The following is a 26,814-nucleotide window of genomic DNA, read 5'->3' as shown; positions in this document are numbered from 1 at the left end:
TCAGTTCATGAGACAAGTGGAGAGAACAGGAGTCACCTACCGGATATACTGTCTAATGTTAGCTACTGGAGGGATCCATACTGTCTGTATATATATGTATGTAATTTTCCACTACCAGGCTTTCACCCTGATCAGCCAGAGAAGGGAACAAGATCAGGTGCATATTGTGTGCGTATGTGCCTATCAGGAGTACGTACTCAGCCTTGCTACTGGCTGGACCTGGAAACATAAAGCTGCTGCAGCCTTGCTTCTATGAAGTTACCAGATTTGGCAACTCCTAACAAAGATAACCCGAGAACTTGGTGGCAACTTCTGTGGAGAACTTAATTACGTTCAAGAACTGAAACAGGGCAAAATGCTGCCATGCATCAGTTGGTGAATTGCTCTGCTGCAGACTACAAATTATCTATGAGAAAGACGTCAATTAAAGTGAATTTTTTCAACACTGATGCTAAGCAAGTTGTGAGAAACAAACTAATGAAAGATTTTTCCAATAAAATTCATTTGAACAACCTGATGTAGAAAAATAAAGGTAAACATGGAATGAAAGGGTATGTCACTATTGTACATACAATGCAGTTTATCTTATTTAATTGAAAAAACAAAAAAAGGTAATTGAACCTCACTTTTAGAGGAACTCCTATAATTGTTAATGCTAGCCACTACAAAAAATGCTGCAAAAATAGTGTTTTATGTATACATCAAGAAAGCAAACGTACTTACAAATGCAGTTTTGCATCTTGAACACCACTGAACAGTAATTTCTTGTAAAGTTCTATATTTTCTTAAGTTATACAAGTTTAGATGTCTGAAAACCTTTCAAGACTACATTTTGGCACTGCAGATTGCCTGAACAATTAAGAATTCAAATAGTACATACTTATACTCTTTTCACCTGCACAGAAATCATTATTAAAGCACAGAATTAAAAATTATGCTACTTACCTTGTTTTTTATACCAAATTCATAGACAACTTCTTTCTCTTCATCTCTCATTATTGGAATCTTTGAGATATTGCCGACATACACATGACCTTTAATAACTGGTAACAAGTCAAAACAGGATTCAGCAATTTTCTTCAGTGCCAAAGAAACTTTCTGGCAGTCAGGATCAATAACCTTTACTGGTAGTGATGCTTCTAAACTGGAATTGTGCGCTGAATCACTGACTTCACAGCTTTCGTCACGGAAAGCCTCCTGCATTTCAGAGATTGTATTTTTAGTATTTCCAATAGCAGCAATATCATTGGGCTCCAGCTTTAGTGGTTCACTGTCCAACCTCAGCCTCTTTGCACTTCTTGGCATAGATACTGGCAATAGTGCCCGTTTTTCAAGATGATTTGATGAGCTTGAAAACAATTGCTGATTTTGCACATCTTTGTCTTGATCTTTGCTACTATCAGATTTCAAATTGCTCCCAGTTTTAACAAAAGCAGTTGACGTAGATGCAATTGCTTTGAACCCACCTATTTGAGCCACAGGTCCTGGCAAGCTTTGGCTGTCTGAAAAAGCACATCGGTTAAGCTGAATATTACCTTTCAGGATGTTTAGTGTCCTTGCCCTTGCAGACAGCTCTGGATACATAGTGTCCAATATTTTCACAGAGTTCTCCTGAGGAGCACCTGGAGCAGCACTATCGGCTGCAAACAGAGGAAATCTTCCTGGGACAGGAAGTGCATGCTTTGGAATGGAAGTACAAAATTTCAAAGGTGAGGAGCGAATCCTTCTACCTACTGCCATTTCTGAGGGTGAGGGAGGAGAAAATAGAAGAGCAGATTTTACTGTTGGAGTATCTGTTAATGGAGACATGAGAGGAGGAACAGGAGTTTCACGTAGTGGGGATATCAGGTCATCAAGAGGGGAAAGCAAAGAGGATCGACCAGTAGAAGACATTACTGGGGACATGGTACCTGCAGCTTTTGGAGGAGTAGCAATCAAAGGCAGTAGCAAGGGGGGCAGAGGAGGACCCATCTCTTGCCTAATTTTATTTATAGTCTCGGATGAGCATTTTGTTGGCATAGAAGTATCAGCATTTGCAAGAACTGGCTGAGTTAGTTTAACTTTGAGAGTTTTTGTTTTTCTTTTACCTTGAAACAGCCTCTTTGATAGCTTGGCATGCATTACTTGGGCAGCTGTCTTGGTTGAAACGGTCACGATTTCAGATGGTTCTTGCTCTTTGCACTTCAATTTATTGTTCTTTTTGAGAGCAACATCCACACAAGACTCTGACTCCAACATACATAGCTTCTCAAATACTGTTTTCTGTGGCTCAGAAGGCTGCCTAACTGTCTGACAATTGCACTCTACATCAGATAGGGCTGGACTTGGAAGATACTTGACAAAAATTTTTTTCCTACTGCTATCATCTAGGATAACATCAGTGTTGTTTTCTCCTATGTTACAAGCAGAGCAAGTTTGATTATGATTATATTCTTCAAACACTGAGACCCCTATATCAACACCATGTAGTAGACTTTGCTCCACATTTGACTGAAGTTTTTCAGAATCATTTTCTTCTAAGAAATTGCCAAGTGCCAACATTCTTGTATTTAATTTACTGTTTTTTACAGCCAGTCTGCAAGTTTCTGAGAATCTGGTTAACATCTGGCATAGTGGTAATCTATTTTTTGAAGCATTTGGCATCACAGGGCTTTCTTTTGATGGCCCAGTTTTTAATGGGCTTTCCTCACTGTCATTGATGCATCCAGCTCTGTTAGAATCTACCACGCATTCATTAGCACTCTCAGTATTTTCAGAGGTTACTACTATACACTCTCTTTTCCAAGAGGCTACGTCTTTAGGATAACTCTCCCCAACCACACTTGACAACTCATTTGCAGTATCCGGAGAGGTGTTTGTTTCACTGTGTGTATCCATATCCACCATAGTGTCTGCTTTTAGATGACTAGCTGTTGAAGTATTTCCTGGGTGCATTGTTGAATGAAGTTCACATACTTGGTAATCAGCATCAACAATTGCACCAGTTTCCAGAGCACCCACTGCAATTCTCCTGGAAGCTCTCAGTTCCTTTCCGAACATGGGAACACATTCAGAACATTTTACATATCGAACTTTTTGTATAGAAGAGTCTTCCTCTTCAGATTCATTGCTCTGCTCTGGCATATCAAAATCATTTTTAGACTTTTTTATGCCATTTTTCCCAGATGCCTCAAAACTATTCAATTCTTTGCTTTCTCCCCCAGTTGTCAGTGAATCAGTTCTAGAAGGATCTGTTCTAACCTCCCATGTAGAAGTCCTGCATCCTGATTCTTGACAATTAAACTTCTGGAGAAGAAAAGTATTCTTATTATAAGAGTTTGCATCCAGGATCTGTGATTTAACAGATGCCTGAGGTTCTTTATCTACTGGCTGCTCCCTCTCATCTGGAATTTTCACTTCATTTTTGTGTACGTATTCCCTCTCAGGGCAGTCCAGCTCTTTGCACATGTTGTCTTTTTCAGCAGACAGGATCTCACCACCCTCTTCCAAGCTTTCTGAAGAACAGTTAAATGTACTACCTGTAACACAATTTTTATCTCCTTTGTTTTCCCATGCACGGGAAAAAGCAGCCTTTTCTGTGAAATTAGTTTCAAGAAAACTGACAACCTTCTGAAGACTGAAATTTATATCAGGAGGCATTGTGGATTCCAAGCCAATTCCCACTTTCACAGGAGAATCTGTTTCTGCAGTATTTATACAGCCCATCTTCAAGTCCCCTTGAGTAGAAAAAGCCAAGCCACTATTAAAATCCATTTCTGAAGTAGGCTGGCAGATGATCTCTGAAATATTATTTTTCTTCACAACATTGACTTCCCAGTTAAATGAACTGGAACAAGTCTCAGTTACCAATTCCTTGCTTTGTTTATTTAATCCCCCTTTTATTTCATCACATTTAACATTTTCAGTTACCAAGAACTGATTCAGAGGTTTTGCAAACTGTGCCTGAGAAGTAAGATTACTTTCTACTAAGACAGATTCAATGGTATCCACTCTTTCTAACAGTTCACTGCTTTCCTCTCCGAAATCATCTGGATTAACTTTGAATTCAGTCTCTTGAGATTCAAACACTCTAAAGTTTTGAGTTTTGGACAACACACGTTCTAATGTACTACACAAGTTTTCAGGTTGATTTATTTCACCTTTTATTTCTGTAAAATCTAACACAGAGGATTCACACTTAGCTACACTGCTTTCTGCATCCATAATGCATGCTGTCTTTGGTAGTGCAAGTGTACCTTCCAAGTCTGACTTCCCTTGCGATAAATTACTACCATTTTCTTCCTGGTGTGGTTTGCCTTTTAAATATCCCCCCTCCTTTATATCTACTAATTTTCCATTTTCTGCACTATGGAGTAGCTCTGACGATTCAGCTATTTCTAGAACACTTTCTCTGTTAAATTTCATGGCTAGTTCAATAGTCTCAGGTCTGGTTATATACATGTCTTCAATTTTGAGCTGTCCATCTTTTGGAAAGGCTGACAAAGCAGCCCTCTCCATACCTACATTTTTGTCTATGTCATCCATAGACAATGAATTTCTGATTCCTTCAACAGCAGATACAGGTAAGTAATGTCTAGAGACTTTAACAGTCTCTGGTTCGCATTCTCTGTCCGCTTCATCTTTTATTGTCTGCACACATTGTTTCTCCAGTATCTCTTCACTATCGTGTTTTATTTCAGAGCACTGAGAGTGTGCACAGATCTCAATAGCTTCAGTGTCTGCCTCAGACTCCATAATTATTCCCTCCCCATAACGCTGTATCATTAGGTCTTTAGGACACTCCACTTCACAGAAGGATTTTGAACTACTGAAATCAGACAATACATTTTCAGAGAGCTCTCTCTCATTATTTGCCTCTGCACAGAGTCCTTTCATCTGTACTGCAGCTGGTATTTCCTCTCCAATTATCACTTGTTTTACATTTTCCTCTACATCACTTGCCATATTAATTACTTTGATTACATTTTTTGATTCATTTTCAACCACTTCATTCTGTATCAACACATCAGATTTCTCCTCGGAATATTCACTTTGAAGCATGATGCATTGCTCAGGTGGCAAATGGGTAACATTTTGGGGAACAGATACTGCCCTGGGAGTTTCTCTCTCTCCTGATAATCCATCTCTTTCTGCTTTCATTAATTCACCACGCTTTTCATGTGTACCCTCACAATCGACAGCTCTGATTAAGATTACATTCTCCTCTGTTTGCTCTACCTTACTACATTTTTCCATCTGATTCTGAGGCTTGAAACCGTGTAACATAAAATCAGCTGAAGAACCTCCCTCTTCACTGTGCATGTCCTCACTCTCTCCTTTCTGTTCTTTGATGGCTTCCAATTCATGTGCTGTTGCTTCAGTTAGTTCTCTCTTCTCAGTTTCCATATTCTCAGAATTCTCCAAACAATCTTTGTTAGTTTCCATGTTTGTAATTAAAGTAGCAGGTTCAGCGTGCTTTGTTTCAGCATCTCTCTCCCCCTTGCTTGACATCTTTGGACCAATATGAACATTCTTTTCATTCCAACTCAGGTTACATGAGATTTCTGCATCAAGACCATGCTCATATGATTTGCTCTGTCTGTTACACTCCTCCTCGAGGCTGAATACATTACAACTCTGAGGCTGAACTTGGTCTCGTAAAATATCCTCCACTGCAGAAGCACTGCAATCAACTTCTTCGTCACTGGAACCTATGACTTCTCCAATCAATATATCCTTTAATGAAAAATACAAAGTTAGCGTTCCAAAGCCTGGTATCAGTTTTAAGATCTATTTCTCTAAACAAATACACTAGTGGCCCTGACATGCAGTGGTTTTGAGAGATTAAGGCTGATCAACAGAATTACATCCTTCTCCATCATTGTTCTTCACAGCAAATGGGAAGTACCTCTGTGAAAAGTCAGAGACTTTTTCACCTACCTACTTGCATTCTAAGATTACTGGAAAACAACATTTGAGTAGGTTCCCCTTGACTTTCAAGCTGTGGAATTTTGCTATGAAAGCCACGCTTATACCCAACAGGAGTTGGGACTGTAAGTCTGCAACAGTGGGAAAAGAAATTATGACAGCAGTTGAGACACGGGTGACTGTTTTAAATATACTTCTGAAAATTATGTTTTGCCCCCTTGCACAGGCAGCATGCTAGAAGTTAAAAAAGTATCCATACGGATCTAAACACTCACAGGGAGACCCTTTCAGTGCATGAGTAACTAATACTGATACTCAAAAAAATAAAAAAGCCCAGGAATATCAAATCATTATTTTTGCAGTAATTATACAAAGTTAGTGCCAAGTCAGACACATCCTGAAACTCACCTGTGTAGTTAGTGGTGAAAGCTGTACTGGAGAAAGTAGAGCAGGGAGAGGCCTGGCCCAATTCAATATATCCATCACATTTCCACCTGGGCCCTTTTGCTCCTGATCAGAGAAGTCTGAACTGCTGTGTGCCCCATCTGTCTGTATTATCACATCTACAGTTTTATCCTCACCACCCTGCAGACGTTCTTCAGTAGTCCTGTTCTCAACACAGTCACCTCCAAAAGGCTCAGTACACGCTTGAAGTTGCATGGCTGTTACAGAATTTTGCTTTCCAGCACTTTCTAGTGAAGAACACCAAGGTAGTGTTTTGCCGTCACACTTCCTGATCTTTTGGTGGATTTGTACAGTTTCTAAGACACAAAAATATTGTTAAGAATTTTTTCCCCTCCCGTTTTTCTTTATAGAGATAATACATCATAGCAATAAGAATGCATAACCATCTTTTCAAGTGATGTTCCCATAGACTAGTAATAAGAAGCACTTAATGTCACTTTTAGAAATATTTTCCTTACAGAGATCAGATACTGTTATTCACAAACAATTCTTTTTTCATGAAAAAGGTATATGTATGTGCAAAGAGCTCCCCCCCAAACCACTTTCTGACTTGGATCGTTAAGGCTATTCTTCCCAATTTTTCTTATCGGGAAGGGCCATACTGGGTAGGACTGAAGGTCCGTACAGCTCAATGATTTATTTCTGTTTTAGCCCAGTAACTGATGTTCAGGAAAAGCAGGACAAGCATGCAGTGACATTCCCCACTCAGGCTGTAATTCTCAGCTTAAAGAAACCTGCAGCTTTGAGCCAGCAGCTGCACTTGCTGACCAGTTACAGTTATACCCTGCCATAAACACAGTAAGGGAGTTCTTAGCTATATTCCTAGTTTTATGATTTAATATGCATATGCTTTTAAAACATTGGTTCTTTAAATTTCAATATTGAGTCTAATTGTGCAAGATTTTGTCTCTAATGATGTGAATTAGATAAAGCTGAACCCTTAAAAAAAAACTTTCTTAGAAGTGAGGTTGCCCCCGCAACATACGTATGCAAAGGAGTTTGAACCACTAAGACAATGAAAGATACTGAGCAGCTGACAACCCTTTCAAGATAATGTCAACTACACCAGTTTTACAGTTATTCTCACAGCAAGAAGGCGTGTCCAGATGCTCTGTGTGATTCTCTGTGTGATTCTTTGCATTGTATTTTGTTTTGTTCCTTTTCAAATCACACTTTTTATTATTACACACTAACCCATTTCTTATGCATGCAGACAAAAGACATTGCCCCAGGAAAGTCTAAACAGTAGACAAAGAATTTAAATATTGATTATAATTGTGCTAGATACTTTTAACAGTGAAAAGATGGCCCAGTTTTCTGAAATTTAAATTCTATGATTTTATAAAAAGAAAAGACGACCTCCAATGAAACAGCAGAAATCAACAATCCCAAAATCCCAGTGTGCCACATGGAACTAGAACCTACTCTGTAGTATTTGCAATTCTTATACGACATTTGTATGTGTGATCTTGTTTATAGTGCTCACAAACACTATTGGACACAGAATCAGCAGTATTCAAGCAAGAGATCATGCCTATTCTGTGTATATCCAGGTAGCATCCCACAGTATAAAGAACAGCACATGCACAAAATGGTTTTGAACAGAGGATGTATTGATTTAATTGGCACAACTTGCATTCTGTTGGAAAAATAAAAAATAGTGTGCTTCATTATTGCTGTCTGTGTTTATTCACTACTAGAACTTGCAGAGATACTCCTGAAGCAGCATCAGTGGTGGTATCACATTTGAAAATACTAATTTCATTCGATAGGTGAAAATTACCTCCCAGAGATCTGTCTCCCAATAACCTTTAAGCACATTCTGATATGTTGGCTCCACTAAAGGAGTTAGTAGGAAAACTGATCAAAACCCCTATTTCCAAGATTCATCGCAGTCACTTCACGTAGCAGCTCCATGTCAAAATCTCAATTGCTGCAATGGACAGTAGGAGGAGGGAGAAACTGTTCACCCTAAAGGGCCTTACCACCTCATTTTCCCCAAGGATAAGTAAGCTCTGATATCTCCTTTGGTCAAAGGAGCATCTTACAAGTTTTAAGATCACACACAGTTTTATAAAGTTATTTACGAGCTACAGTCACATAGAGCTTCCAGGATGTTCTACATGTTGTCATGAAAAACCTAGATTCCTTTTACAATTTGAGTCCCATTAGACCATCCAAGGGAAAAGCAGATCCTTCACAAGCAGAAACAAAGAAAAGAAGGAAAATTCAGAAGGTGGTTCTCTCTAAGATATAATCTTGGATTGTATCTTTGATTTCTTTCACGCTCCTTTGTACCAACCAGTTCTAAGCTCAGAACTTTCTCCACACTGAAGCGGTCAGAAACAAACAGTTCCGTATTTTGCCCCTAGAAGAACTTCCAATTAGACAATTGGGAAGTTTACTTTGCACAGTGAACTACACAATAGTACTAAGTTATCAGGCACTTTACACCCTATCTATACTCTCAAGATCAGTCATGCGCCTATATGGAGCCCAAGAATATTGATATACACTATCCACTGAAAAGTTCCCTCTGAGAAATGGGTCAAAGATATAATTTCTGAATAACTAAGAGATTCTCCATCCTTCTCTCTTCACCCCTTTCCAACCCAATCCCTGATAACTTTGAATTTATTTAGGAATGAGATGCTTTTCTCATGGCTACCCCTTTATCTGTAGGAAGAGTTGTCATAGCAGTTTTCAAAGGTTCAGGATATAGTAAACTTCTCTATAGGAAACAGACAACTCTTTGGCACCTTGGTCTGAACTTCAGGTCCAGGAAAAGCCCTACTAATATCGAGCCCTTCTCATCGGAAGGATCCTCTCAAAGATCATATTTCACAGACAAATTTTACTTTATCCAGGGAATCACACTCTTTTTCATTATGTCACTTACCAAAATTATTAAGTTTTGTCCTCAAATCTACAACCTGGAATCTAGCTTCAAACCCTTACATCGCTGCCTTCTCCCACTTCTGAGAGAAGGCTAAGATTACTCTGATCTGAAAACACCATCAAAATCTACCACACACTACTGTGAAGTAATTCCTTGATGAATAATGGAGAAAGGAGAGCAGAGATGAAATAAGCAATTCAATGCTAACATCGGTTGCCTTGGTAGTAAACAAATCGAATTTTACAACTCAAATCCTTGCTCCTGATCATCCACATTGCAGGGCAATTCACGTTACAAAATTAAAGCTATCACCAAATTATACGTTTTGTTTCTCTGTATCACAAATATGAAAATTAATGCACCGTTATCTATTATTATTCATGCAGTTATGAAGAAAATGGTGGTAACAGCTTCTTAAATTTTACAATCCAACTATGTTACCATGTGTTTGTTTCAGACTAAAAAGAGTGCTTGCATCCTGTAATTCACATTATATACTGATGATATAATAATTAAGGTATAAACATGAGAGGTGAGTCTGGACTACTTAGAAATAGTGAAAGCAGCTTATAGTAAAAGAATTCGATTTCTCAATTGCAACAGCAGATTACAACAGCTTTTATTTAGTTTTATAAGAGCCAGTTTACTTGGCTGTTCAAATTAATATTTGCAATTATTTTCAAATATTCTAATCACACATGTACTTGACCAGGCAATCACCAAGGGAAGTATTTAAGTCTGTCAAAAAAGTGTTATGCAAACAGTACCCATCGCAGTAAGACTAAATTAATGCACTTGCATAGTAATAAATTCACATTTACTGGAACCTACCTTCTGTAACAGTCAGCCTTCTTTTTTCAGGCCATGCCTTATCCTGAACAGAAGCTGAAAAAAAATGTATCAATATTTATTTTTGGTCAGAAAAAGACAGCTTCAAGAAAACGTCAAGACTTCGCATGCCGTCTCACCCAAGACAGGATCATTTTCCCGATTCTCTCTTTTTCCTGTTGCACTGTCAATGCACATCCAGAGTTCTTCCAACAAGAGCTTTATTTTTTCTGTTAAAATAAATATTTTTATAAATTGAGGAAAACCTCAATTGCTCAGAGAGCTAAGAATTTGTGTTTATTTTTACTCAGAACACAGACATGCCTACAACAAAACCCAAAATACCCACAACAAAAATTAAGACAAGGGACATAGGGGCATTTTAGCTTCAGAGAAAGAGAAATGCTAGATGCCATTGAGGGAATGGATCCTGTATTGGCCATAGCCACATAGCAGACCGAAGGAACAGCTGCAGAATGCTTTAGCTTTTCCTTTCTACAGTGAAGGTGGCAGAAAGTTGTAGCAGCCCCCAGAGTAAAACGTAAAAGCAGATTTGAATGTAGCATTAGTGAAATTAAACAGCTTTCTAAAACAACTCAGGTGACATGAACATAAATGGGGGCGGAAATCTTTTAGGAAGAAAGAATTTATATCACGTTCTTTCTTTATGCCCACTCAGTAGTAACTCGTCTTAGTCTTACCATGGAGCAACAGCACATTAAATGTATCTGAATTAACTATCAGGCCACAACATTAGTAGACATTGTCTGGAGTCCTAACAGCACCATTGGTAGGTGATACCAAACAACCGAGTTCCAGAACCAAAAAGGCAGGTGGAGAGGGAGAAACAGACCAAAAAACTCAACAAAATACACAAGCATCTCACCTACTTATGCCAAAACTATCATCAGATCCAACAATCAGGAACTGAGACTATTGGTTTTGTACCAATTCCATAAGACAAAGACCACAGCAAACTGCTACTGTTTTATGAAGAGACATATTAAAAAAACCTCAGCACATAAGAGGAAAACCTGCCATATTTTGCATGACAGCTATTAACAACACTAACAATTTCTCATTAGTAATAAAGCCTTGCTGCTATTGGAAGCTCAAATTAGAGCTCAGATCTTAATTTTCCCATTTTGCCATTAATTAAAAATTAAAGGATGAAATTGGGTACCAATTTAGTGCAATCCAGAAGGCAGTAAAAATATGCCAAGACACGCAAGAACTGACAAGGTCTACCTTTTTCAGAAAAGTTTAATTTTGGCAACAAACTTTACATACAAATATTGCAAAGCAAGAAATAAAACAGGGAAGTTCTTTTGCCTGAAAATTGCCTTCAGAATTTCTAAACAATTCAAAAGCAATACCAGTATTTTAAAAGACTGCAAATATGCAAAAAATAAATTTGCTTAAAGTTTGGCCTCAGTACTTTAGAGGAAGTTTAGGAGTTTGCTCCATTACACAGTTAGATGCAGATAATTTGTAGCAGATATTTTAGATCATTAGGGAAAAAAAGTCAATAGGATAAGAAACAGCTATACATCCTGGATTTCCACTTGATTTACAGAGCCTCACATAGAAATTGTAGCAGATTACACTCCTATCTTGTGTCTTTTGCTTTGCATGCTTCCTTTATGATTTCAATGAGACAATGGGATTGTTTTGTATTTTTCCCAGTGTTTGCATTCTGTTTTATAATTGCACAACTGACTTCACACATGCATGGGGTAGACTAGTCATTTTAATGAATCAAGTATTTTCCTTACTGCAAAACTGAAAATAGTCATCTATTACATTAGTCCTTCATCAGTGTAACATATTTGTATCAATCACATCTGCTCTTACAGCATTTCTGTCAGTACCCTCTGTTTCCAAAAATGCAACTCCAGAAGAGCTGCAATAAATTCAATGGTTGGTTCCGCACAGAGAACAGTCTTGCAAAAAATCTTACCTTTGTCTATATCTGTTGTAAGATCTTCACTTGAACTCTGGGTCTCCACATGCTTAACTATTAAAAAGAGGAGAAGAGGGAAAGGAAGTGTTCAGATGGAACAATACCACATACAAATCTGAAGGCAATCAAAGGTGAACACTTACCTTTTCTGCACTTCTCCTTAAGTACACCATCAAGTTTTCCCTGTTAAAATTAAATAATAACTTTTCATGTCATACATAGTTTGCAGAGCATCTACTCTTAATTAGCATGAAATCTAAATCAACATTTCAAAGGTCATGCTTCAGTTCGAAAATTTCTATCTCTTAAGGTGAATTGCTATGTTTAGTTACTCAATATCCCCAACAAATGTAATTTTACTATTTCAGTATCTCTATTACTAGTAGCTTCCTTTTTTCCCCCAGAAATACTAAAAGAAGCTTCATCCAAAAGACCAGGAAAGTCTTACTTGTGCCTTCTTTAGCTCCTTTTCAAGCCTTTTCTTTTCAGTTTTCAGTTGTCTGAAGTCCTGTGTATGCTTTGTGGCAGCCTCTTCAAGAAAGAGAACCAAAATTCAAGTTAGAAACTACAATATAAGAGACAACTAATTTAGGTAGTATTGGTCACTAGTTTGCAAATCAAATAACCAGAAAAAAAATAGGTAGTGTGAAATACAAATCTGTTGAAGTTATATTTTGGCTCATTAAGACAACAACTCATGCATACAAGTATGTTGTCTTCCACTGCATAATTACTGTTCTGAACTACTGAAATACATTTATTACTTTTCTCACTTACATGCAAGAATGAAGAGTGGATCATATTTTACTGATACTGTACTGTAGAGCAATATACACCAAGTGAAAAAAGGGAATAAAATTAAGAATGAGGTGCAATGCTTTTTTTATGTATTTTATTCTCTTATTTAAAAGAGGGCTCTGGTTCAAAGATGAAAACACCATAACATTAGAAAGATGTAGATAGCACTCAAGACTAATAAACAGAGAAGAGTAACTTATCTATTAATGTCTAACAGACACCTGGGAAGAGTGTAGATGGGTAGGAATAAAAAGTACAGGGCAGGTAAGTGAGGATTGAATATGAGGTTCCTAGGGAAATTCTCAAGCAAGACAGATACTTGAGAGAACTCCTGAGAGATCAGCTTGGTGACTTATACATGGACAGCAGAGAAGACAGATGGAACTTGCCTGCTGATCAGATCAGGTCACAGAAGAAAGCATATCAAAAGAAAGAGCATTAAAAAGGCAGCTCAGGCAGTAGGTTGACAAAAAACAATCATGGGAAAATTTCAGATTGACAAAAGATACCAGGCTAAAATACGGGGTCTGGAATATTTAATGAACCCAGAGAAGAACAAAACAAATAAACTAGTCACTCAAATTGGACCTAGGACAAACTATCTCACAGTATTTTGTTCTAGCTCTGTCAGAATTTGAGTTTTTGGGGGCAAGAGGATATAAAAACTTCCACTCCAAAAGGGTCATCAAAATAGACCCCCTGTACCTGTACTTTGCAGTAGGATTTGGGGGTTTTCTAACACTAAGATACAAGTCACTCAGTTCACTGTACTTTAAACTGTGGTAAGCACAGCTGTAAGTATGCCATGAATGAAAATGTTTGCCTTGCCAACTAACAGTACCACAAGTTACGTATTAGAATGCTTTATGCATATCCACCCTCTACTAGCAAAACAAGAAAAACACAGTTCCATGAGGCAAGTGCTTTATCTCTACTCAAATACAAAACAAACAAGCAAGCAAATCAACCAAAAACCAATTGCCAGACTATTTAAAAAATCAGAAAACATGTGTCAGGATCACTACATATTTAAATATGATTATAAACATGACTAGAAGAATCCTGCCAGGACTATTAGAATGCTGGAGCACATGCCCTGTGAAAACAGACTCATTGAACTAGACTTAATTAGCTTGAGAGGAAAAAAAAACAACAAAAAAACCTTAGAAGGGATCCAAGAGCAGCTTTCCTGTACCTACAAGGAAGTATCAAGAAGATGGAACTGTTCAGTGGCACATGGTGGGAGGACAAGAGACATCAGGCATAAGTTGAAACAAGAGAGTTCCCAACTGGCTATTAAGGAAGAGTTTTTTCACCATGAAGACAGCCATGCAGTGAATCAGGTTGCCTGGACAGGCTGGGCAGACTCCATCCTTTGAGGTTTTAATGACCAGAAGTTCCCTTCCAACTTCATTTACACCATGTGCATAAGATACTCAACAGAAAACATTTTGCAGGAGGGCTGATGTAATTCAGAGACTAAGCACCACACGTAGTACTGCCCTGCCTTGCTCCTTGGGGCCTCAGAGTTAGAAAGTTGCAGTTACTTCTTTGGATTAAAAAGGAATCAAGAAATGGAGTAGGACAACAGCACAGTAACACAATGTAGAAAGTTACCTTCAAGTTTCTTCACTTTCGTTTCCAGTTTCTTTCTCCTGTTAAAAAGAAGACATTAATACATCATTTTTGTATAGAATTATGTTGCACGAAAAGCCAGGAAGAAAAAAAAAAAATCTAGCCATTTCAGAGAAAACCCACTTCCTAGACCCAGGACCTGTGAGACCAATGTGTCCCTGAAGTTGAAAACTTAAATCAGTGGCATGTTGCTGACATTCTCACACAAACAGCTGTATCTGTTACAGAGGTAGAGTTTGCTCTTAAGAGAGTCAGTCCACTAATCCAGGTACATAAATATACCTTCAGCTACAACTTGGAGTTACAAACACAACCCAAGAAAAATGGCTTCCAGCTTTTGCATTTCTATGATGTAATGCAGGCAGGTTAGTTTTACTCCTTAAAAACAATTAAGCCTTAAAAACAATTAAGCCTTGCTTACAATCAATAAGACCTAAGCAATGAGACAATCAGGAATAGCCTTCAGGATCACTTATGTCCCACAGCTTTTTGTTCAGAATATCCAGGTGTTTCCCAAAGCCAAACCAAAAAAATTATGCATCTTGAAGAATTTTGCCTTCAGCATTTCCAGCCCTACCTTATATGTAAAACATACACAGAACTGGAAAATAAAAAAATAAAAAGAGTAAACATTTCTATTATTTCCTTCTGCTAAATCCCAATATCCCAGAAGCAGTTTTTAAACTCTTTTGATAAGTAGAGGACTCTGTCCTGACAAACACAAGCTACCAATGTTCACTGATCACTTTCAAGAAGAAGAACACAGTTCATCCATTCCCCATATTAAAACTTGTATAATGGATTGAGATTTACAGCCTAAGCCTTTCTGGATGTGCAAGCTTTAATCATCACTTCAAACATTAACTAGAATACATTTGAAAACCCACTCGGAAACAGTATGATTGACCACCTTTGGCATGTTCAGTAGTCAAAGCATTTATACTATAAACAGATCGGTGCTCTTGGGCCTTCGCAGCCTGAACAGCTTCATACTTAACTCTCTCTATACTCAGATTATGGCTTTGACAGTCAAGCCATAGGTGAGAATTTCAGAAAAAAGTCCTCATAATACATCTTTGCAGAAAAAAAGAAAAAAAAAAGAAAAAAAAGGGGGGGGATTGTCCTTTGAAAAACAGCAGGTAACAAACTTCTGTTTCTCTGCAGATTATCTTCTGACCAATGCACAGAAGTACTGCATCTACAATGTATGAACATCGGAAGCAAGGACAGGCGACATTGGAGGACTACAGAGATGCTGTTCACCACTGTAGGGAGAAGCTTCGTGCAGCCAAAGCTCGATTAGAGTTCAAGCTGGCCAGTACTCTGAAGGACAACAAAAAGGGCTTTTTAAAATATGTTCACAGCAAAAGGAAGAACAGAGATAACGTTGGTCCATTACTTGATGAGGTCAGTCACCTAACAAATAGGGACGTAGACAAAGCAGACATTTAATGCCGCCTTCACCTCTGTCTTTAACACTGATGATGGGCCCTGGGACCCCCAAAGCCCTGTGTTGGAAGACCATGACTGGGGGGATGAAAAACTCCCAGCCGAACCTGAACTTGTTCAAGACTTGCTGCTCCAGCTGGATACATGTAAGTCTATGAGGCCTGATGGAATTCATCCCAGGGTACTAAAAGAGCTGGCCGATGTCATCGCAGGACCTCTCTCCATTACTTTTCAATGCTCTTGGGAGCCTGGAGAGGTCCCAGTCGACTGGAAGCTGGCAAATGTTGTCCCAATTTTCAAGAAGGGTAAGAAGGAAGACCCTGGTAATTACAGGCCTGTCAGTCTCACTTCAGTGCCAGGTAAAATTATCGAGAAGGTTATTCTGGGAGTTACTGAAAAACACTTGAGAGACAATGCAGTCATTGGTCATAGCCAGCACGGGTTCACGAGGGGAAAGTCCTGCTTAACCAACTTAATTTCCTTTTATGACAAGGTCACCCATCTAGTTGACCAAGGGAAGCCAGTAGATGAGGTGGTTTGGGATTTTAGTAAAGCTTTTGATACTGTCTCTCACAGTATCCTTCTGGACAAAATGTCCAGCACACAGCTAAACAAGTCCATAATACATTGGGTGAGCAATTCGCTGATGGGTTCGGGCTTAAAGAGTTATAGCAAATGGCATTACATCAGCCTGGTGGCCAGGCACCAGTGCGGTTCCCCAGGGCTCAATTTTAGGGCCAGTGCTCTTTAATGTTTTTATATATGATCTGGACACAGGAGTTGAATGTGTACATTACGTAAGTTTGCCAATGATATGAAATTAGGAGGAGCTGTGGACTCACTCAAGAGTAGAGAGGCCTTACAGAGAGATATGGATAGACTAGAGAGCTGGACAATCACCAACCATATGAAATTTAACAAGAACAAGTGCCAGATTCTCCACCTGGGACGGTAATCCTGGTTATATGTACGAACTGCGGGATGAGAGGCTAGAGAGCAGCCCTGCAGAAAGAGATCTGGGGGTTTGGGTCGATGGCAAGTTGAACATGAGTCAACAGTGTTACCTGGCAGCCAAAAGGGCCAACCATGTCCTGGGGTGCATCAAGCACAGCATAGCTAGCTAGTCAAGGGAGTTGGTTGTCCTACTCTACACTGCACTGGTGCAGCCCCACCTCGAGTACTGGTTGCAGTTTTGGGCACCTCAATACAAGAAGGACATCAAACCATTAGAGTGCGTCCAGAGGAGGGCGACCAAGATAGTGAAAGTTCTCAAGGGCAACACTTAGGAGGATCGGCTGACGTCACTTGGTTTGTTCAGCTTGGAGAAGAGAAGGCTGAGGGGTGACCTCATCACAGTCTACAACTTCCTCAAGGGGGGCAGCAGAGGGGGAGGTGCTGGTCTCCTCTCTCTGGTGACCAGCAACAGGACACGAGGAAATGGAATGAAGCTGCATCGGCGGAAGTTCAGATTAGACATTAGGAAAAGGTTCTTCACCGAGAGGGTGGTCGGTCACTGGAGGAAGCTGCCCAGGGAAGTAGGGCCCCAAGCCAGTCAGAGTTCAAGGAATGCTGCTTCATCAAGGATGATGCTCTCAGTCATATGGTTTAGTTTTAGGTAGTCCTGCAAGGAGCAGGGAGTTGGACTCAATGATCCTTATAGGGTCCTTTCAGCTCAAGATAGAAATTCTATGATACAAACAACTAAGAATCTGAATAACCAGAGAGCCACTAAATGCCAACGTTTGTCATTGCAATGATATTTACGGAAGAAATAGTTACTTTTACAGGTGCAGTAGTATGCTGACTGATTTCATCAACACATGCAATTACATTAAGAAAGAAAATAGGTAGATGCTAACTCTAGTCATTCACAAAAAGCAAGGTTTGTAGATGATGCATTTGGATAGAACTCCTCTTAGGCTACGCAACTCAAGCTCCTATCTGATCTAAGATGCATGCACAACTTCAGCTGACAGAAAGCTATGTAACAGAAGTTGCATTCAGAAGCAGAATACATACAGTATTATAATCTACCCAAACTGCAAAACCCATGTGGTTATAATTGTAATACTCAAAAGCTGAAAAATATAAACAACAACTGTGTCTGTCATATTTTTTCCATCCTTAGAGAGAACGTGATCTTTTATTTTAAATGAGCAACCTTACTTCTGTAACAGTCTAACGTTTTGAGTATTTCTTTTGAAGCTTGTCTGTAGGAGTAATTTCATACCTAAAACCTTCTTCACAGTGGACATGTGTATTTGTGTCAAGTTATCACGCTTGTTATAAGCTCAGAACTGGGGAATTGCCATCCTTGTAAATATTCAAAATTCAACTAGACAAGGTCCTGAGCAACCTAACTTTGACACTGGCTCTGAATGGCAGATTGGACCAAAGGATTTGAGAGATAAAATAATTCAGGTCAAAAATTACAGTAACTATAGATTAACATTCATTTTATGAGCAATTCACTAGAATTTGGCTTCTGAAGAAACTCAGCTCTCAAATTACTGAACTCATGTGACCTACTACTTAAAATGGCCTCAGCATCAAAGTTGATAAAATAGCTATAGCATCACAGAATGGTTGAGGTTGGAAGGGACCTCTGGAAGTCATCTTGTCCAACCCACCCTGCTCAAGCAGGGCCACCTAGAGCTTGCTGCCCAGGACCTAGATGGCTGCTGAATATCTCCAAGGACGGAGAGGCCACAACCTCCCTGGGCAACCTGTGCCAGTACTCAGTCAACCTCACAGTAAAAAAGTGTTTCCTGATGTTGAGAGGGAACCTCCCGTGTTTCAGTTTGTGCCCATGGTCTCTGGTCCTGTCACTGGGCACCACTGAAAAAAGTCTGGCTCCACCTTCTTTACACCCTCCCTTCAAGTATTTATGGACATTGATAATACCACCCCAAGCCTTCTCTTCTCCAGACTGAACAGTCCCAGCTCTCTCAGCCTTTCCTCAAGGGAGAGATGCTCCAGTCCCTTCATCGTCTTTGTGGCCCTTCACAGGACTCTCTCCAGTATGTCCGTGTCTCTCTAGTACTGGGGAGCCTAGAACTGGACACAGTACTCCAGGCGTGGCCTCACCAGTGCTGAGCAGAGGGGAAGGAGCACCTCCCTCAGCCTGCTGGCAATACTTTGCCTAATGCAGACCAGGACACCGTTGGCCTTCTTTGCCACAAGGGTACATCACTGGCTCATGTCCAACCTGGTGTCCACCAGGACCCCAAGGTCCTTTTCTGCCAAGCTGCTTTCCAGCTGGGTGGCCCCCAGCATCTACTGGTGTGTGGGGTTGTTCCTCACCAGGTGCGGGACTTTGCACTTCTCCTTGCTGAACTTCATGAGGTTTCTGTCAGCCCATTTCTCTAGCCTGTCAAGCTCACGCTGGATGGCAGCATGCCCCTCTGGCCTATCAGCCACTCCTCCCAACTTTGTGTCATTGGCAAACTCGCTGAGGGTACGCTCTGCCCCACTGTGCAGATCACTAACAAAGATGTTAAACAGGACTGGACCCACTATGTGGTCCTCCTCCTCCTCCTCTCCCCCCAGGGTACACTGCTAGTTACCAGCCTCCAACTAGACTTTGCGCCGCTCGTCACCACCCTCAGGGCCCGGCCATTCAGCCAGTTTTCAATCTACCTCACTGTCTGCTCATCCAGCCCCTACAGCAACAGCTTGAGGGGCTATGAGGCTGTTATGAAAGACACTGTCAGAGACCTTACTGAAGGCCTGGCAGACACTAGCCACTGCTCTCCCCTCATCTACCAGGCACATCTGTTCATCGTAGAAGTTTATCAAGTCAGTCAAGCATAACTTCCCCTTCGTGAAGCCATACTGACTACTCCTGAGGAGTTTCTTGTCCTTCATGTGCCTGGAAGAGGGTTCCAGGATGAGCTGCTCCATCACCACCATCCCAGGGATCAAGGTGAAGCTGACTGGCCTGTAGCTTCCTGGCTCCTCCTTCTTGAAGATATGAGTGACAGATAGGAGATAGGCGGTATATCTATATTGACACAGTATATGGCCAGCACATTAGGGTGGTTGGTTCCCTCTTAAGATGCAGTTAGCAATGGGGTAGCTCCTCTCTGCTGCTCTTAGATAGGATGATGTGCTGAAGATTCCTTTAAGCTCACAGGACGTAGAGTACCTATATGTGAAATAAGTGCAGTCTGGCAGAAGAAGTGACAACAATGCTAGTCTGCTTGTACAATCTTTTGGACGATAGCGGCTTGCTGCTGTGCTTATGAGTACCATATGTTTCACAAGCCATGTAAAGATACTAGGGTATCTCATTTGAGAGATGGTTCAGTCCCTTGATCATCTCCGTGGCCCTTCATTGGACTCTCTCCAGTATGCCCATGTCTCTCTTGTACAGAGGAGCCCAGAACTGGACGCAGTACTCCAGGTGTGGCCTCACCAGTGCTGAGTAGAGGGGAAAGATCACCTCCCTCGACCTGCTGTTAACACCAAAATAGCTTAGGAACACCAAAGTTAAAAGTTATAGCCAGTTTACAAGGAAGGAAGTAAGGAGTCACCAGTGGGAGTCTCATTGGGATGTGCGCTGGAACACATCAGAAATAAAAGCTGACTACAAAAAACAGCAGAAGGGTCTTAGAATTTCAAGCTACTAGAGAGCAATCATTGGTGTTGATAAATGCAAAGTGATGCACGTTGAGAAAAACAACCACAACTACAAACTCACAACATTCAGCTGTATATTAGCTGGTTCTCTTTTGAGAGCATAAGTACCTTTCCATACAATACTGAGAAGTCACAGTTCCCTGATACAGGTGATTTAGAGGCTAGGAGTATAACAGGTTAAAAAGCAATTAGACGAATTCATTAGAGAGTCCATCAAGAGCTGTAAGACATGATAACACACACACACTCCAGGCAAGGAAGCCCTTGAGTGACTGGTTACTGGAAGAACAAACTTTGGGAATTATCAAGGCACAGCTTCACAATATTCTGTGCTATGGCAGCAAAAATGGCTTCTGCATTTTTTGGTGCCAAATCCCTCCTGACCATTTCCAAACATGGTGGACAGTTCAGGGCCTGCTGAGCTGTTTCTTTAAAAACAATTATTTTAAGGACTGATTTTAAGTGCAGATCGCTTCAGCAATATAATTTATATATTAGCCTCAGAGACTTATCAGCACAATGGAAACGGGCGGCAATAACAAAAAGCCAAGACTAAGAACCACTTAAAACTGGAGAAACTACAGCTGCTTCTCCAATCTTATCCTGTTCTTAAAAACCTTTGCTAAACAACCACCAAAAGCCACTTCAAGACAGGATAATAGTTAAACTAATACTACCTTCCAGAGTGTTTGCTACAAAGTTTAAGACCATTCTTCCATCAACTCCCTGTTCTAAGAACCCGTAAGCATAAAAAATTTAGCAAAATGTAAGGCATAACTAGGTAAGGTACAAGACCAAGTTCTGGAAGAGGTAAGAGGGAGAAAGAAATGTTGTGAAAAAAAGAAGCATCACTCACACAGCATCGCTGTTTACTATTTCTTCTTTAATTTTAACATATTCCAGTTGACTTTCCCGATAAATCTTGAGAGAACTCTGTGGAGAAGGAAAGCACAGTTAAGATATGTCCTTACTGGGGAGGGTGTGTGTGTGTGTGAAGATGGCAGACACTCTACCTATTCTAATGAAAACAGTGAATATACTTTTTTGGCTATGCAATGAGGAAACAAGCAAGTTGAAAAGTCAGGTTATTCTTCTTTAAAGGCAAAAGTTATAACAAACAAACCAACCAATCAGTCTATATCTATTCATCTATCTTCTGAGTATATGCCTCCAACACCTATCTGGATAGGAACTCAAAGCTGAAGTCAAGAGCACAACTATTATACACCATACATATAATCCTGCTTTTTCTGAAAAAGTGCCATCAGGACATCAGCTACTAATGCTTGCTGATGGAAGAGGATTTAAAAAACTGTTCTAAGATAGAAGAAAAACTAGGTTCAGTGACAAGACAAATGTTAATATCCTACCTTGTACCAGCATGAAAAAAAACCAAGAAAGAGGGTGGGGTATTTTTTGCAGAAATAATAGTTAATGTCTAGAAAATACATCTATTTAGGCGATTTGAACAGTCAAAAGCTTTTCTTCTGTAGACTAAATCTCAGCTAAGGGATGGGAGAGAAATTAGGAATGAACTCAAGTAGCTAATAATGTAAAAGCATACATTCAAAATGGTAACAGAAGCAAAATCCTATTCTGCACAGACCCTCTTTGCACCTTTTTAGTTGTACAAGTTAGAGAGTTCAGTAATCTAATAAGATCAGAACAGAAAACCAAAGGAATTTGAATGTATCTCCTTCCTTTCTAAATAAGGAAATAAACCCCAAATAATCTGATCAACAATCATAGGCAAAAAGTTCAGGCTTTTGTAGTTCCTATCTGAAACCTGCTGCCATTTAATTAATTTCACCTAAAACTAGAGCTGCCTGTCCCAATGAGCTGGAAATAACAACTGGGCTCGTTAAAGCCTGCTTCATTAAGATGATCATTAAATATATACATTTCCTTCAACAGAAGAAGTGCAAGTTATTTAAACCTTACAAGCACACCTTTTTCTCTTCCAACTCTGCTTTCAAGGAACCCAACTCTTCCTGGCACTTTTCCAGAGGCAGGATTTTCTGTAGCATCTGCTCCACTTGGCAACGAAGAGCAGAGATCTCTCTGAAACAGGAAGTTGCCAAAAAACATGGGTGCTTTCAAACTCAATGTTCTGATTTTTCAGGCAAGTGTCTGAATATTTTGCCTTCCCCTATGGAAAAATGCTGTGAGAGATACCCAAAGGCTTTTAAGAGTCTAAGTGTTCTCATTTTTCCATCCAACATTTTACATTCAAAGAAAATTCAAGATCTGATTTAAAAACATTAAACTGAGCCTAAAGCTAGATGCAAGCAGATGGCATGTGCCACACTGGAGTACTGCCCAGCTGCCTACACTGAAGTGCCAGGAGTACGTGTCTCTACATAGATAGCGCTGTGAAATAAGAGCAGAGTCCAACTGCAGGATTTTTCAACAGGCAGGATGGAGTCCGTACAGATTATATGCTGCCTCTTCCTCTATAATCAAGTAGAGTAAGCAAGGGCACCCAGCCACAACTCTAAGACAAAATGCTTCATATAAATAGGGCTGCCCCAAATACGCTTACATTTAACCACCACCAAAAGATGAGCTCGGCATCTCCACTTGGTCACTTTAGACTCTTATGTAACACAGGGCCAGGAAAGAATTTTACACAGGTATTGTAGAAGGAGGACAGATTTCTCTCCTCATCAAGGGTATCTTTGCTAACTGTGGCCTAGGAAGCATGGTAAAAGAAAGGACCATATTAAAAGCTCAGCCTAGACCCAGGGCTGATGCTGTTACAACGTCAGACTCCTAAAGCTGTCCAAGACATAGCATCTTTAGTAAACAGTTTAAATCAAACTTACCGTTCAGCAAATTGAAGCTGTAATCTCTTGTTAAGGTAGAAATTAAAAACAGTTTATCAAACATCCGTAAGTATATTTCAATCCAATGGCCACTTGCAAAGAAACATCCAATAAAGACTTCCACCCAAAAAACACAGGACTTGCAGAACTAAGCATTTAATTGAAACACTTCAATACATTTGAAGTGAATAAGCAGAGCTGCTTCTGTTACATGAAAAAACTTGAGTCATTCTCAGCAACGCAGGTTTCAAGTAGTCCATATTAAGCCATATATTAGACACAGATGGATCTTAAGTGGATAGTTTTAATTCCAAAGCCCTATCTTCTTTACAAAGCCTATCCAGTCTGTTCTTTACTAGAGGCATCATCCCTAACTTAAACCTTAAATAAAAAGCCTCAAGCCCTCTTAAAAGAAATGTTGATAGACTAATTCTGTAAGAACACTAATAGAAAAGTAAAGGATATCAGTGCATTTCTGTTGATACTCTGTCAGCAAACGACTGCAAGAAAAAAAAAACAACAAACCAAGAGACATTACTCATTTTCTCACCTGATTTTGACAATCATGTCTTAGGATACCTTTCCTTTCGCTTTATAGATAAATACAGAAAGTGTAAGATTGGTTTGCAGTTTTTGATAGTAATCGATATAACCCTTTTGCTTCATTAAGCCTTTCAAACCTCAAATCAGGCTGCTTTATAATAGAAAAAAAAACCCAACTGGCAATTACATGAATTTGTAGCCATTAACTATTTGCAGCTTTAAAAAAAAACAAACAAAAAACATTATTTAGGTAAAGAACACCATATACATATAATGAAAAAATACACATATAATCACAAAATCATATCCTAGTTCCCAATCTTAAAAGGATGTTTTCCTAGGAAAGAACAAAGTTCCTAGGAAAGAACACATAGGAAAAATAGTTCAAAAGGCCCTAAAAGGCTTTAATCTTTACACATTTCTCCTAGCAGCCATTAGAGGGTAACACTTACTCTGATCCAAGGTGTACAGTGGCCCAGGGACAACACCAAGGAAAGATAGTCTCTCCTTTCCTCAAATGTTACAGTTTTTAAGAATGGAGAGAAGAAAGGACAGGAAAGAGAAATACCGTGGCAGTTACTCCAATAAGGAGAGGGCTGCATTACCTTCTCTTGCAACAGTTAAGAGTTATCAAGGAAGGCAAAAAAGAAAGGGGCTGAGCTGCAAGTAGTTAAAGAAGAGGTAATTCCCACAAGAAATGTATGCACTGGCAGAGAGAAGAGGGACACAAAGTTTGGAGGTAGGAAAAGGAATCTATCGACACAGAGTAAAGGAGCTTTGAAGGAAAGGGTCCCAGTTAAGACAGTGAGGGCTCTCTCAAATACTTTTTGGAAACCAGAATGCAGGACTGGAATTTAGATTTGCTAAAGCCAGATCAACACATATCTGAGAAAGGGTACATGAGAAATAAACCATTACAATTAGGAGACATAGCAAGGATATTAGGCCATAGTACGGAGGCATACATAACATATCGCGATACATTATTCCATGCAATCATATGTTGATGGTTATTGAGAAGAAGCGGAAGCAATCACAGAGGAGAAAGCAAACTATGAGAAGCATTTTAGAACCTTACTGTTCTGACTGATGTTCAGCCTCACTTTTTATATTCTGATATTTAATCCCAACAGCATTTAATGCTGTTAATGCTTAGACTAAATTCTGTTGAAAAGGTTCGTATACGCCTGTGCTCAACTTTTAGTTCTCATAGTATATTCCTCACAACAGATAAAATGAAATAAATCTCTTCAAAGAGCTGCTTCTGCTACTATTCGTAATAATATATAAGCTATTATAGCTATACAAAATAGCCCTGTTTTACTACCATTACACACAGATGTTTTAGGGCATAAATTAAATAAGTCTTACAGTCTAGATTTAGGACCTGTTTGTGAAGAAGTTACTTTCATTTGAGGAGGATTTAGTTTTGTGCATTAACAAATATCTACATTCCACAAAACGTATTTGCTGCATTGCTTTAAGAACTTAAGAGCGATAAAAAACAAACCAAACCAAAAAAAAACCACCACAAAACACTCGTGGAATTGTACTTACTCTCCATCAATCATTTTTTGCTTCAGTGCAATTAATGCGGCTACATATTCATTTATATTCTGTAAGGAAGAATCTCAAGTCGGTAAAGAAGTTTCACCCCAAAAACCAGTACTATACCCTGCAAATAACCCCTAAACCGATTGCTAATGTTCTACACAATATAATAATCTGTCTTCTTTTTTTCAGTGCTCTTAGTGAACAAGTTAGTAATTCACCAAAAATATATTCATACAAATACGTGTAGAAGACGCAGGCTCCACAAGAAAATCTGCATACTTAGATGACGCTTTGCAACAAAAGCTCTTCAAACTTTGCCTTTACAGTAGATTATGCACTAAAATCCCCGCAGCTTTTTCTCTCAAAATCAAATTAAGCTTTAGCAGAATATTACCGATAAACAGCATCTAGCTCATCTGAGCCTACGGATTTCCCAGATTCTCAATCCATACTCATTCTAAGGGTGTCCGACGGCCTCCTCCGCCCTCTGAACTCTCAGCGGGGCCTTCCCCCCATTTAAAGGGGAAACAAACACTGCCCAAAGCGTTATACCTTAGCTAAATTACTGCAGAAAGGAGGTGAACGATGACACTCCTTCCACTGCACCGAAGCAAACTCAAAAGGATACGCCTAGAAACTCACTAGCGGATCCCGCTTAGGCACGCCGCGGAGACACGAGCTACTCTGCCGCATTTCGCCCGGCTGAAGCTCGCCACGGCTGCTCCTTTTACAGAGCCCGCTCGCCACACTCTCTATCCGAGCTCCCGCCGCACCGGGAGCGCTGACCGCGGCACCCAGCGCTTCCCACCCGCCAGCGGCCCGCCGCAGCCCCACGGTCGCGTCCTTAAGCGAAAAACCCCTCCCCAGGCGCTCCAGCGCCAGGGGGACGGCGGCCCGTTGCTACCTGCTGGAGAACGCCGCAGTTCGCGCAGGCCGCGGCGGCGGCTGCGGTCCCGGCCGGCGGCGGCGGCGTCTCTCCAGGCATCATAGTGACCGCCGCGCCCCGCGCCGGCCCCGCCGCCCGGCAGCGCCCCGCGCAGCCACGCGCGCCCCTCCGCCCAGCCCCGACAGCGGCGCGGGGGCGCGGCCGACGCGGCTCCGCGCCACCGCCTCAGCAAGGACCCCGCTCGCCTTCGCCCCCTCGAGGGCGGCCCCATCGCCGCCTGACTAGCGGCGGCAGGAGAGGCGGCAGAAGGCGCTCTCCGCGGAGGCCGAGCGTTGAAAGCGCCGGGCCAACACCGTCCCGGCCCACGGAAAGAAACGACCACGACGGCTCCCGCATCGACCACGCCCTTCTACGAGCACCG

The 26,814-nt window shown here is 40.4% G+C and overlaps 1 protein-coding gene across 4 annotated transcripts in view; it reads right to left on the bottom strand.

The window, feature by feature from the left end:
- The window catches only part of ICE1 (interactor of little elongation complex ELL subunit 1), a 37,475-nt gene extending 10,974 nt beyond the window's left edge, over nt 1-26,501 (bottom strand). For 2 of the 4 annotated variants that reach the window (XM_076330709.1, XM_076330712.1), the window contains exons 1-14: nt 26,412-26,501; nt 25,511-25,569; nt 23,876-23,910; nt 23,411-23,429; nt 22,535-22,646; nt 21,442-21,518; nt 14,478-14,515; nt 12,511-12,593; nt 12,206-12,245; nt 12,060-12,116; nt 10,240-10,329; nt 10,103-10,156; nt 6,316-6,668; nt 946-5,715 (exon numbers count right to left, since the gene is read on the bottom strand). In XM_076330709.1, the coding sequence (XP_076186824.1) occupies nt 946-5,715; nt 6,316-6,668; nt 10,103-10,156; nt 10,240-10,329; nt 12,060-12,116; nt 12,206-12,245; nt 12,511-12,593; nt 14,478-14,515; nt 21,442-21,518; nt 22,535-22,646; nt 23,411-23,429; nt 23,876-23,910; nt 25,511-25,569; nt 26,412-26,495 (5,871 nt within the window). In that variant the 5' untranslated portion in view covers nt 26,496-26,501. Of the gene's footprint in view, nt 1-945; nt 5,716-6,315; nt 6,669-10,102; nt 10,157-10,239; nt 10,330-12,059; nt 12,117-12,205; nt 12,246-12,510; nt 12,594-14,477; nt 14,516-21,441; nt 21,519-22,534; nt 22,647-23,410; nt 23,430-23,875; nt 23,911-25,510; nt 25,570-25,901; nt 26,103-26,135; nt 26,345-26,411 lie in introns of those variants that run through there. The other 2 variants (XM_076330711.1, XM_076330710.1) reach the window with 2 other exon arrangements.
- Nucleotides 26,502-26,814: the final 313 nt, after the last annotated feature.

The sequence above is a fragment of the Aptenodytes patagonicus genome, chromosome 2, assembly GCF_965638725.1.
Source record: "Aptenodytes patagonicus chromosome 2, bAptPat1.pri.cur, whole genome shotgun sequence".
Classification (NCBI taxonomy): domain Eukaryota; kingdom Metazoa; phylum Chordata; class Aves; order Sphenisciformes; family Spheniscidae; genus Aptenodytes; species Aptenodytes patagonicus.
The sequence above is the reverse complement of the archived record's forward strand: the minus strand, read 5'-3'. Positions and strand labels throughout refer to the sequence as shown.